At 35.7% G+C, this 13,934-nt stretch overlaps 1 protein-coding gene across 1 annotated transcript; it reads left to right on the forward strand.

The window, feature by feature from the left end:
• The first annotated feature begins 7,345 nt into the window (after positions 1 to 7,345).
• On the forward strand, positions 7,346 to 13,665 carry LOC125825283 (protein GET1-like). The gene is made up of 7 exons (XM_049504633.1): positions 7,346 to 7,573; positions 8,342 to 8,421; positions 9,210 to 9,280; positions 12,254 to 12,324; positions 12,409 to 12,490; positions 12,710 to 12,759; positions 13,288 to 13,665. Exons 1-7 carry the CDS (start codon positions 7,475 to 7,477, stop codon positions 13,357 to 13,359), a joined length of 525 nt encoding a protein of 174 aa, XP_049360590.1. The 5' UTR covers positions 7,346 to 7,474; the 3' UTR covers positions 13,360 to 13,665.
• Positions 13,666 to 13,934: the final 269 nt, after the last annotated feature.

Here is a 13,934-nt window from a genome sequence, read left to right on the forward strand (position 1 = left end):
AGTTTCTAAGGCTCTCTCGTTAGGAAAAAGACAAGTGCATGAAATTTGAAGATGGTTTAAATGATTCCATTAGAAAGAATGTGGCGATCCTGCAACACGAGAACTTTTGTAAGTTAGTGTCTGCTGCTTTTACTTGGGAGCGACTTGATAAAGAAGAAGCTAGTAGAAATGAAAACAAATTCCAGAAGCCTAGACCAGATTTTGGAGGTCCATAAAAAAGGGGAAGGTTTGATAACTCTAAGGTTGGTAGTGATAACAGGCCACCGCAACAAAAGCAAAACAAATCAAATTTTTCTACAGTTAGCCCTCCAAATTATGGCCAATGCAAGCCTCGTGTTCCCACTTGTCCGCAATGTGGAAAGAATCATTATGGGAGCTTCTGGTGCATGTTTCAATTGTGGGAGTTTTGATCATAAAGTGAAGGACTGTCCTAATCCTAATAATGCTCCTTCCTTGAGAACTGAAGGCTCAGTTCATAAGCCTTCTATTAATCCTCCTCAAACTAATAGAGGTGCAAGACCTAAAAACACTCAAGCAGTAGGTACAAGTGAAACTAATCAAGCTAGTGAACAAAGGGCTACTGCACATGCTTATGCTATGAGGCAAAGGGATGAGCAAGATAGACAAGACGTGGTTGTCGATAAATTTCACTTATTTGGCTTATGTGTGTTTACACTGTTTGATCCTGGTTCTACACATTCCTATATTTGTTCATCACTTGTTCTTCCTGAAAATGTGAAATCTGTGAGACTTAATTATGATGTGCTGGTTGAAAGTCCTCTGGGCTATCAAGTGGTGTATAATCGAGTTTACCAAGATTGTCCCTTCGTGATTCAAAACCTAGTCTTCCCTGTTGATTTGATTGAAATGCCCTTCAAGGATTTTGATGTTATTATCGGGATGGATTGGCTTTATAAATATCATGCAGTGGTAGATTGTAGGTCTAAGCATGTGACTTTTAAAGATTCGACATTTTCACACATCATTGTACAAGGTGAAAAATCATTGACATCTAGTATTATTTCTGCGACCTTGGCAAGAAAGCTGATGCGTCTAGGTTGTAGGGAATACATTGCTCACTTAGTTGATACACAATTGAAGAGTCCTTGTATCAAGGACATACCTGTTGTATGTGATTTTCCAGAAGTCTTCCTAGAAAACCTTCCTGGATTGCCCCCGGAAAGAGAGGTTGAATTTCCAATCGAGTTTATTCTTGGATCTACCCATATTTCTATCACTCCTTATAGAATGGCTCCGGCAAAATTAAGAGAATTGAAATCTCAATTGCAAGAACTTCTTGCGAAAAGTTTTATTCGACCTAGTGTTTTTCCTTGGGGAGCCCCTATTTTGTTCGTAAAGAAGAAAGATGGCACTCTTAGGCTTTGTATTGACTATAGACAATTGAACAGAATAACAATCAAGAATAGATATCCATTACCAAGGATCGATGATTGTTTGACCAACTGAAGGGTGCTAAAGTATTCTCAAAAATTGATTTATGGTCTGGACATCACCAACTGCGTGTTAGAGAGAAAGATATTCCTAAAACTGCTTTTAGAACTCGGTATGGTCATTATGAATTTTTGGTGATGCCATTTGGATTGACAAATGCTCCTGTGGTATTCATGGATCTAATGAATCGAGTATTCAAGCCTTATCTTGATTAGTTTGTGGTTGTTTTTATAGATGATATTTTAATATTTTCCAGAAGTAGTGAAGACCATGATAAACACCTCCGGGTTTTTTTGCAAATTTTGAAGGAGAAAGAACTTTATGCTAAACTTTCCAAGTGTGAATTTTGGCTTGATGAAGTGACGTTTCTGGGACATGTTGTGTCAGCCGAAGGCGTGAAGGTAGATCCTAGTAAGATACAAACAGTCGTTGAATGGAGACCTCCCAAAATTCCAACAGAGGTAAGAAGCTTCTTAGGCTTAGCAGGATACTACAGAAGATTTGTGAAATGTTTTTCCATTATTGCCTCTCCTTTGACTAAGCTCTTGCAAAAGGAAGTAAAATTTATTTGGGATGACAAATGCCAAGAGAGCTTTGAAACTCTCAAATCCTTGTTGACTCAAGCACCTATACTTACTCTACGTATACAACGATGTTTCTCACAATGGTCTCGGATGCGTTTGATGCAAGAAGGGAAGGTTATTTCTTATGCCTCTCGGAAATTAAAACCGCATGAATTGAATTATCCTACCCATGATCTTGAACTTGCTGCTATAGTGTTTGCGTTAAAAATATGGTGGCATTATATGTATGGAGAGAAATGTCATATATTCACTAATCACAAGAGCTTAAATTACTTGGGTACTAGAAAGAGCTAAACCTTCGACAACGTAGATGGCTCGAACTCATCAAGGATTATGACTGCACGATTGATTATAATCCAGGTAAAGCCAATGTGGCTGCCGATGCCTTAAGTCGAAAATCTTTCGCAAGCATTTCCTTGAGTCCTTTACCCTTGCTTCTTGAGCTAAGAGCCAGGAATGTTTGTTTTACACCTGATTCAAATGGTTCAGTTATTGCTAATTTGCAAGTAAAACTAATATTACTTGAGCAGGTGAAGGAAGCACAAATGATAGATGAGAAACTTGTAAAATTGACCAGAGAATTTCAAAATGGGGGAAAACTTGATTTTACATTAACAGATGATGGTGTTTTATTTTATCAGAACAGGTTATTCATCCCTAATGATGACAACTTGAGGAGAAAAATACTGAATGAAGAACATACTTCACCATATGCAATGCATCCTGGAGGTACAAAGATGTACCAGACCATCAAAGAACATTATTGATGGAATGGTATGAAGAGAGACATTGCGGAGTTCATTTCCAAATGTTTGGTTTGTCAACAAGTAAAGGCAGAACATCAGGTCCCAGTTGGTTTACTACAGCCCTTGTCGATGCCAGAATGGAAATGGGAGAGACTAACTATGGACTTTGTTTCTGGACTTTCTCGCACCCAAAGAAATCATGATGCAATATGGGTGATTGTGGACAGGCTAACCAAGAGTGCTCACTTCTTAGCAATAAGGATGGATTACTCACTTGAGCGTTTAGCCGAATTGTACATTAATGAGATTGTAAGACTACATGGGATCCCTATATCTATTGTATCTGACCGAGACCCAAGGTTTACATCCAAATTTTGGGGTAGCTTGCAGGAAGCTTTGGGTACTAAGATGAAATTTAGCACCTCGTTCCATCCTCAAACAGACGGCCAGTCGAAAAAAGTGATACAAATTTTGGAGGATATGCTTCGAGTTTGCATTATGGAGTTTGAGGGTAGTTGGGACAAACACTTAGCTTTGATAGAATTTGCTTATAATAATAACTACCAATTGAGTATTGGAATGCCTCCATATGAATCCCTATATGGAAGAAAATGTCGGACCTCTCTTTGTTGGAGTGAAGTTGGTGAAAGAAAGCTTGTTGGTCCTGAAATTGTGCAACAAACAGGGGACAAGGTAAAAATTATCAAGGATCGTCTAAAGGTTTCTTCGGATAGACAAAAGTCGTACGCTGATCTTAAAAGGCGTGACATTGAATACCAAGTGGGAGATAAAGTATTTTTAAAGGTGTCTCCATGAAAAAAGATTATGAGATTTGGCCAAAAAGGAAAACTTAGTCCCTGATTTATTGGACCTTATGAGATACTTGAAAAGGTTGGACTAGTTTCATATAAATTAGCTTTGCCACCGAAGTTAGAGAAGATCCACAATGTCTTTCATGTTTCTATGCTCAGAAGATACCGTTCTGATCCATCGCATGTTCTTTCGGTTGAATCTATTGAGATTAATTCTGACTTGACTTATAATGAAGAACCTATCCGAATTAAAGCTCGAGAAGTAAAACAACTTAGAAACAAGAGAATCCTCTTAGTAAAGGTACTTTGGAGGAACCATTCTGGAAAAGAAGCTATCTGGGAAAGAGAAGAAGACACGAGGACCCAGTATCCACACTAGTTCCGGGATAAGTGTAAGGTAAATTTCGAGACTAATTTTCTTTAAGGGGGAGAGAGTTGTAACACCCCTAAATATTAACCAAGAGTCGCATGTCGATTTACCGTTGCTTAATTACTACAATATGTTTTACTCTTATTTTGGGAACATAAAATGTTGTGATAATTGCTAACTTGCTTAACATAAATTGTGATCATAATTTAAGGTACTGTATTGGGGTATTTCCGTAATATTCTAATTAGAATTATGTATAACTTTAAAAGGAGGTGAGGGATATATATATAAGTGTGTATGTATGCATTTTGGGCAGCACACAACTATTTGGGCAGCCACCTTTTGGAGACAGTTGTGCATTGTGATAAACATCACTTGTGAGACTATATTTTGACACCTCTTCTAGTCAAATTTGTCTCACCTGAAGTATAAGAACCTTAGAACATTATCTAGCAAGTTGTTCTTCAAAATCACAAGAGAAAAACTTAGCCCTTTTGGCTGGAATTCGAGAACACACATCTTTTTGGTAAGTGACGAAATCTGTTTCTGAGCTGGGTAGTGTTTGGTATTTTATAGATAGCTCTTTCTATAGAACTTAGTTTACAGTGAATAAATATGATTTGGAAAGCTAATTCGAACACCTACGACTCTTATGTTTATGTAAAACTCTAATTTAGTTGTTATGGATTCGAAATATGGGACGCAACATAGGACGAGTTTTGTCCAGATTTCGAAATTAGTAATCCTGTATGGACAACTGTTAGTGTTTTGAATATATCTTTTTATACAAAATATATTTTGCGTTGATTCTTATTTGTTTGCAACCCTAAGAGATTTATCTACATCTTTCATGAAAGTTATAAAGTCTAGTTTTGATGTTTTCCTTTCCAAATCTAAGTTGCGACATGAGGTACTAGGCTGGTCAGAATTACTGTTTTGGGAGCATAGTCGTTTTTGTACCGGCTAAGCTTACTTGTGATGATAATTATGTTTTACATCAACATTATTGAGCTTCTAGGAATTAAAGAATTTATTTAATTGTATTTTTAAGGTTTTATATACTCGTGAACAAGTTGAGGACCTTAATACGTTAGTTGGTTTACGGTTTGAACTCGTGAAGTTGTGTTGGACTGTTTCTATGCTAAAGCACTGAGGTTTGTGTATAAACTTTTACTTGCACTCTTTTAACTGCTGGTATATCTTAAAGTTGATCTTGGTACCTTGGTTACCTCTTATCACTTTGCATTGTCGTGTTGGTATCCTTTAAGATGTTAAAGACGCTTGTGTCACCCACTTGTACGGATTGTTTGATCACTTGGTACTCTTGTTGGGACCTTGTCCTTCTTGTGGCTGTGACTTTGTCACTATTGGCATGCCTCTTGATTCAGATCATTTGCCATCTTGACTCTGGATTTTTAGTCCGTCTTAAGAATGGAAGTTGTCCATTTTAAGTACAAACTAGAAAGCCATTTTTAATATGATTCTTGGTTCTCTTGATTATTGGGCTTTGACCCTTCTTGATACAGGGTGTCAACCCTTCTTGATACATGCTTGTGCTTGGTGTGGCGACATGATGTATATATTGGGCAAGCCTTGTTATTGAATATCTTGGAAACTGGTGCTATGAGCGTTTTTGACATTTGGATCTTTAAATATCGAACTTGATACTCTTATTATATTATTTACTCGATTTAATTATTATGTTTTAATGGTGCTGCCCATGGCTTGAGATAGTTAACTTGGTCAATCTGATGGCTCCGAACCTATAGTTTTTACACCTCTAAGCTATATGTTTAGAGATATTGTTTCTATCGTAGGGAATGATTGAGTGGATGCGTGAAGCGGGCCATTGGAGATGAAGATTTTGAGAGCTTTAAGGAAGATCACATTTGCATATAGACATCTATATTTTGTATAAACCTTGGGAGTTGTACATGATCTATGTGTTGTATATTTACATGAAATTTTGAGTATAGCTCTATGTTTTGTAATATAAGTATGACTCTATGTTTTGTTCTTTTGGGGTGTGTAAGCCCAAGTCTTGTTATGTATTAAATTTACCGCTAATTTTGAATGATTGTGTGAAGCATGAACGACCTAGTTTGGGTACTCGGCAGTTGGTAATATTCTTTTTATGTCATTTTTACTAGTGTGAGGACAATATATGCACAAAACTCTCGTGAGTTATTGGCTTATATTATTTCGGAAGGGTCGTTACAGTATAAGTTTCTGCGGACCATAAAATTCATATTCAATTTTAAGGCTCAAAAGTTCATTCCGCTGTAACAATCAAATCTACACAAATTTGTACCAAGTATTGTTTAATTCTTACACAAATACTAGATTTGACTTTTGAGTATGATGTTATCTAAAAGAATAGTCTTTAAAGATTATACTAGCATTACTTTTAAAAAGAAAAATGGAAAAGGGTCAAAATTTCCTGAACTATGTGAAATAGATTACTTATATCCTCTATTATATTTTAGGATAAAAAATGTCTCTGCCTTTATCTCAAGAGATCACAAATATTCTCAAGAGTTAACAACCCAAATTTTTATCGACTTGACAAGCCACGTAGAACTAACCCACCCATCCACCAAAGCGTTCCTAACTAGAATTCACTACAAAAAATTGGATCTTTAGCAGTGACATAAGTCACCACAAAATTCCAAAATATCGCTACTAAATATTTTCATTAATTTTTATCATTAGATTATAAAAATGATTTTATATTTTTTTCTTTATAACAGGGATATTATTTTTAAAAAATCACAAATAACGTCGACTGAGGAGGTATTTGAAGATACTATTTGTTTTATTTTTATGTCATATTTAAATACATAAAATGTACAATAAAACATTGAGTTGAGGAGTAACTTTAGTGCTTTTTGTAATAATATTATTGTAGATCTATATTAATTTTAGAGTTGACCTAGGTCATAACCAAAAATTAGTTGCCATATTTTTTAATGGAAAAAAGGACCAATATACCCCAAATTATCGTAAATGATATGCAGATACCCTCCGTCATACTTTTGGGACATTGATGCCCCTGCCGTCCAAAAGCTAGAGCATATATGCCCTTTACTCTAACGGAAGACTAAATAAGGACACGTGGCGCAATCCTATTCGTCGATAAATGTCGAATCGGTGGATAAGACTATGACACGTGTATGCCCGTTAGTATAAAGGGTATATATGCTCTAGTTTTTGGATGACAGGGACACCAATGTCTCAAAAGTATGACGGAGGGTATTTGTATACCATTTACGATAGTTCAGGGGTATATTTGTCATTTTTCCCTTTTTTAATTGAAAAAATAGGTTTTAATGGCAACTTTTTTGATCGCAAAATATAAGCGAGGATAAAAGAAAAAGAGTGAAAATTTCGAAACTTTGCATCAGAAATCAGAGAAAGGAGAAGAAAACACGAAAGATGTGCGGAGATGTTGGTTCCGCAAGGAAGATGAGGAATCCATAAAGTAAGCAGGAGAAAGGGTTGGAGAAGAAAATGGAGAAATCAATGGAAGGATCGGTTGCCGCGCCGATTATATTCCTTATCGTCGTCGCCGTTCAGTACCTTTCCCGTTATGTCGAACTCAATACCAGTGTATTTTCTCCATTTCCCACCTCTTATCAAAAATTTATATTAACTTCACAATGTGTATGATATTTGGATTCATGTACCTCTGTGTTTTATTTCTCATCCGATACGTTGTTGATTTTGTCACCTCATTTATGTGTTTGTGAGAGAGAAACTTTGTACGTACACATATACAACAATTTATACTTGCATATCATATCCAGACAGAGGCGGACCTATGTGTGTAACTTTGGGAAAAATTATGTATATATGTGTATATTTAGCTTGAGATATGAGATATATTTCATTAGGCACTTTAAAAACACTAAAACTAATTGGTGTAGTGGTTTAAACCATGCGCCCCTCCTAGATGAATATATGGCTAAAATATGTGGCATGTGAACCCGTGGTCTCTCTGAGAAACTAGATATTTTATGTTTATATTTTCTAAAATTGATATAAATAATCTGTTGGCAGTCATGCTACAAGTAAGCTAAATGTTGCACTTGGTTGAATGTTGAGTTATTTATCTATACTACCAATATATATATATATATATATATATATATACACGTATACACACACACAACCGATTGCTTACTATTGATCTTCTCTGTTATTTTAATAATCCATTTGTCAAGAGTTTAACACAAATGAAGTCATATTGTTTGTAGGTCAAAGTTTTTTTTTCTTCCTGTTCAGATAAATCACAAATCTTCTAATCTTTTTTCTTAAGCAATTAATTGTTTTGTTTTGCTATTGTCTTAACTCTAATATAACAGTCTTTGTTGTCAGAGAGTTGCTGTAAATGCTGCAGAGTTGAAGTTGCGTGCAGAAATTAAGCAGCTGCAGAAGGAAGCGAATGCCATGTCACAGTAAGTGATTCCAATTGTTCAAGTAACTAATCTTTATGTGATCTTGTATAGAAATTCAACAAGAGTTCTGCACATGAGTGTTATATTTTCTCTATCTGTTAAAGCTCTCTTGATCTATATTTATCTTTGATAATTTCTCTATCAATATGACAAGTTACATCCTTCTAGATATCCTCAGTCACATTCTATATGCTTTAATTTTACTCGAGGTAGAGTTTAAGATGTCAATTTGACTTTTACCTCACCTGATCAAAACAATATATTAGTTTTGACTTATATTATAACAATGATAGTGGATTAGAGTGTTAGAGTAAGTTTGATAGAGAAAATCATGTATCAAAGTTTAAAAACTTGAATAATTTAATGAATCTGAATTCTTGAAGGTTGCAAAAATTGTAATTAAATGAAACTATCTCTAACATTTTTGAATGTTACAACACCAGAAGGGTGTCATATTGGAGAGGGTGGTGTATTATTTATCTTCATATCATACGGAATGGAAAACTATATATTGATAGTTAATGGTAGATGGTGAAAACAAAAGTTGCTGTTTTTAAGTAGACACATGATATCAATAATTTCCCTGTTATGCTGTATAAAACTTATGATGTGTCTTAGGAAATGTTCAGGTTTCCAACCAAAATACTTGTATTTCTTCTGTTCCTTCTGGGATTTTAGTTAAGAAAGTGAGAGTTGTCATAGGCTGGTAATTCACTTTGTAGGTGATAATAATTTTGTACAGTATATATGATATGTAAAAGCTTATGTTGTTTTCATATTGATTTCAGGCCTTCAACATTTGCACAAGCTGCCAAACTAAGGAGGACGGCAGCAGCCAAGGAGCAGGAGCTTGCAAAAAGTATGGTATATACTACCATACTAAGAATAGATACTATTGTTTATCCATAATTCTTATAGACTTGATTTATGGGAATGCTTCTACATAGGGTCGTAATTCTCCATCAAAGTATAGTTGGACAAGTAAAATAGCATGTAGAAAGAAACTTAGGGTACTCATAGTAGAAAACACTAGAAATGGCAGTCAGAGTCCCGAATTCTCTTTTTTGTCTGGTGTACTTGGGCTACCATAGAAAGCAAGCTAATAGAAGAATGCTTGGAGATACTTCTATCAAATTTAGCTACGCCAGTACTAATTAGTCTTGTACCAATATTCCTAAAGTATATGGGTGGTGAAACAACCAAACAGAGATGTCTTTAAGAGCAAAACATCCGTCTTTTTAGGTTCAGAAATAAAGGAACAAGGTTTGGTGTGCTAACAGTTTTACTTCAACATCTTATCTTTTTTCGAACTGACCCATGATATCCTCTCAGCACATCACAATTAGCGTGCACGCATCCAGCAAATTGCTTCCTAATTTTCTGGAGGACTTGGGGGACAGGGTGTTAGAATGTATGCGTCCACCAGTGATGACTGGACCAGGTCCCTAGACAGAATAATAGTGCGGAAAATAAATAACTCAAAGTAGATCAGGCACAAGGATTTTACGTGGAAACCCCCTTGCTCAAGGGAGGTGAAAACCACGACCTGTACTCACAGGATTTCAACCCAAACTCTTCAAAAGTTTTAGATTACAAATTCTTGCAACCTAGGAATTAAAACTCTTTAATCCCTTCCCCCTTATTGTAGCAACTCTACTACAAAGGAAACTAAGCAATAGCTCTATTGCCCACTAAACCAACTAACTCTAGTTGATCTAGACTTTAAGAACCCAACAAGGCTAACTCGAGCCACCAACTCAGATCTTGAAGATAAGAGCTAAACAAGCAGCAACTCTGCTGCACCCAAACATCAACTAACTCTAGTTGACACTCCTAAGCAACTCTACCCAAGAGAACATCAAAACAATAATGTAAAAAGGCTTGACTAAAACATAGATGATTCGACTAACTAAGTCTAGTTAATCCGACTCAACCTAAAGCCGCAACCGATCTACTATCCTTTATAACTTAGGAGTAGACTTATAATATAAGAACATAAGACACAAAGCTCAAAATACAATAAAGACGCTTCAACACTTCATCTGATCCCTTGTTGAGCATGAGAGTGTTCTTCCTTGAAGATGGCTTTTTCTTAGTGAGCTTATGAATTTTCAGAAATTCAAAACTTTGTTTGCCAAATCTTGGATTTGTGTTTGGAGAAAAGACTATTATCAATTGGACACAAACCCTTGGGACAAATTCATTGGTTGAGAGCTTGCTACTCTAAAAAGTCGTGCATCAACCATGTCAAATTTGAAAGCTTTTAGACACTTGTCTTTTGTCTTTCGTCAACCAGGTCCCTTGTTAGATCCGAAAGTTTGTTAAATCATCAAAACTTCAAATCAACTTAACATAACAATTTCCCCATTTTGATGATGACAAACTAATATCTAGCCACTTCAACTTTCGTCCCTTGGTTTCGTTCATTCCCTTTATCATCAGTCCCAATGCCAGAAGACTGAGTCTTTACTGGATCTGGTCCCTTGTTAGATCCTGAAGTTTGTTAAATCATCAAAACTTAACATCAGCTCCAAAATAACATAGGCGTTCTCAATGGCTGTCATAACAAATGGTCAGTTCCATTAACACGTGTTGTACCCCATGAATACTAAGCTAGGAATATTAAAGGGCCAAATACACCTGCCTGTTTTTAGGACTTAAAATTATTTGAGCGACTATCCTTTTAAGTAGCAAGTTTCCATAATTCTTTGATTATTGACACTTTTTTCCTGCCAGTTAGAGCATAAATAGTTAGAAACCAAGTCTACTATCCTTCTTATGGTTAAAAACTAATGACAGCTTGGTGTGATTTTCTATTAAGACCTATGTTGTTCGAACTCTTCAAAAATGTTGACGGGTGTGTGTAGGATCCTCCAAAGCTAGTGTATTGTTGGAGGATCCTACACGGGTGCGGCAATATTTCTGGAGAGTCTAAGTAACATAGATTAAGACGATTTATGATTTTTTTTAGGAAGATGTAGAAAGATCTCCACATGATAATCATTCACTTAGGAGGAGCAATGATTGAGTACCAAAAAAGCTAATGGTGGTGGTTTGAGAAGAAAGTAATTCATATCAAAATATAAATGGAACAAAAGATATGTGCACATGAGTGGTTGCTAGTGTAAAAACAGTCAGAAAATGTAGACGAGTATCTCATGTATTGAAAAAGAACTAACCAATAATATACACATATGATGCATGCTATTTACAAATTTGATTTTGTTTATTGATGAAAGTAGTGAAGGAGTCAACAAGAAAGTTCGAACTGAAGCTAGGTAATCTAGAGAATAAGGGTATTAGGATGTGTAGAAGTAAAACTGCATCTGTGTGCTGCAAGTTACATCCCTCATAAGAAGAACAAAGGTGATCTGAGATTAAATGGGATTGTGGCACCTATGTGCAGACAAATTCAATCTTGATTCAGATTCCTAGAAGAATGGTAGGATAGATGCCGATATGACACATTGAATCCATGCAGACTTAGCAAAGAGAAGAACTTAATGGATGCATAAGAACCAAATTGGTGGCACTCTTGTAAGTTGAGAGTATAGATTAGTCATGTTGGCAGTTGGTATACTTACATTTCATCTCATTTTTGCCAAAAGTATTCTAGTTGACTTTTTGATTTGTACATCAGTGAAAGAATAAAGAGATCCTCTAGTATTAGAAAGCCCTTAAATTTGTCGTAAAAATAAATTATTGAGTACATGATTCTCAGATGGGTATCAAGGCGAGGATTCATATACCTGTTTCAAATATTATGAGATTGAGGTGTATTTGGTGTTCCTGTTGTCGTTTACTCCTAATAACTACATTTAGTTCCATACAGATCAAGAAAAGCTCATGAAAGAGATGAAATCGTCATATGATAAAAACAGAAAGGCCCTAATGGTTGTAAAGGTAATGAATGTGAGCTTTGCTAGTCAAGACGTTGATAACCTTTGTTAAAATTGTAAAATACTTAATCAGCTACTGATCACACAGGTCTTGACTTACTTCTTGATGATTATCTGGTTTTGGCGTATCCCTGTAGCTTCCATACCTAAGCAGCTCCTGCAACCATTCGGTAATCTGTTATCCCTTAGTATTTTTGGTTTCTTGACACTGAGCGTCATTTTTTCAACTTTAGGACTTTTGTGATATATTCTAGTAATATTGATTTTATATTTCACTAATTAGCTGTGACATGCCTTTCAATGGGATAGACAGTAAATATATATATTTATTTCTTTCACCGCCATTGTGTGACTGTGTCACTGATCTGCTATAACTTTCCATGTTGCAGGTAGGATATTGTCTTGGCGATCTGGAGGTCCATCGAATGAAAATGTGATGGTAACTACTGTGAGGATTTAGCGTTGATTGGAATTTTCTTTTAAGGAAAACTGTGACTGTATGAACTAGTAATGAACTTAGGTCTTGAGTTTGAACCTTTGAAGGTTGGTGGGAGTACTCACTCAATTTCTGGGAAGGGTATAGTTGCTGATATCTTGAGACAAGTTTAAGACGTTAGGAAAAGATAATTTGGTTTTTGTTGGTGGTGTGCGCGGGGGTGGGGGGCTGCTTATTCTCTCGTATTTCCATCAGTCCTCATTTCCTATGAAATCCCAAGTTCAATTAGCTATGAGAATTCCTTGATCGATAATTTTGGTGTCCGTTCACTTACAAAAATGTGACTGAGAGTTTGAACATCTCAGTCTTGTTTACCATTTCTTACTTTCTGTGATTCATTTGTAACGATTATTATGTCAAATCTTGTCCTTCTTTAGTGGTGTGCCAAATCCAGTATTCGTGAATCATGTCACTTCCAAAAATGTCTTTTTATTGAAGAATGTTTGACAAACTCTGTGTATGCAACTGCAGGTGGGAGTCATTCCATGGTTAATATTGTCCACTAGAGTCAGCAAACTTATCTGCCGGAAAATATTCAAATAGGAGAGTAAGGCTCTAGATACACATCAATCGAAAAGAAGATGGCCAGTCTACTGATGTGTATTTATTTGATTGCAATTAATAGTCACATCGATCTGTAGATGAAATTTTGTCCTGAATGAGTCGAATAATACTGTATCATTTTTGACAAGATACATTAGTGTGAAGAGTAACTCGTAAACCTTTGTGTGGTAGTGCCAACAGTGTCATTGCCACAGAAAGCAAAGCTATACTCACTGTAGCTATAGAGGTGTGGAATCATGAATAGTAACTGAAATAAACATAGTTATAGGTAACCTTTTTTCTTTTTATCAATATATCCAGATCCAGGTGCCTTGTAAAACTTACAGTAGAAGCTATACTTTTGCTCAAGTGATTGATGAGATTTTATATGATGAAGAGAGATGATCTAAACACGATACAAATAAATGTAGAAAAATCATATGATAAAAAGTCAAGGAAGAACTTTTGATTGATGTTGGGGAGAAAAGTCATTCATACTACTAATTTATTTTTCGAAAAAAAAAACCAAACTGTCCCCAAATACTTGAATTGAAAGTCAATCCGTTGTCCTTTCT

Source organism: Solanum verrucosum, unplaced genomic scaffold (assembly GCF_900185275.1).
Source record: "Solanum verrucosum unplaced genomic scaffold, falcon-dt-bn FXZP01000113.1, whole genome shotgun sequence".
Classification (NCBI taxonomy): Eukaryota; Viridiplantae; Streptophyta; class Magnoliopsida; order Solanales; family Solanaceae; genus Solanum; species Solanum verrucosum.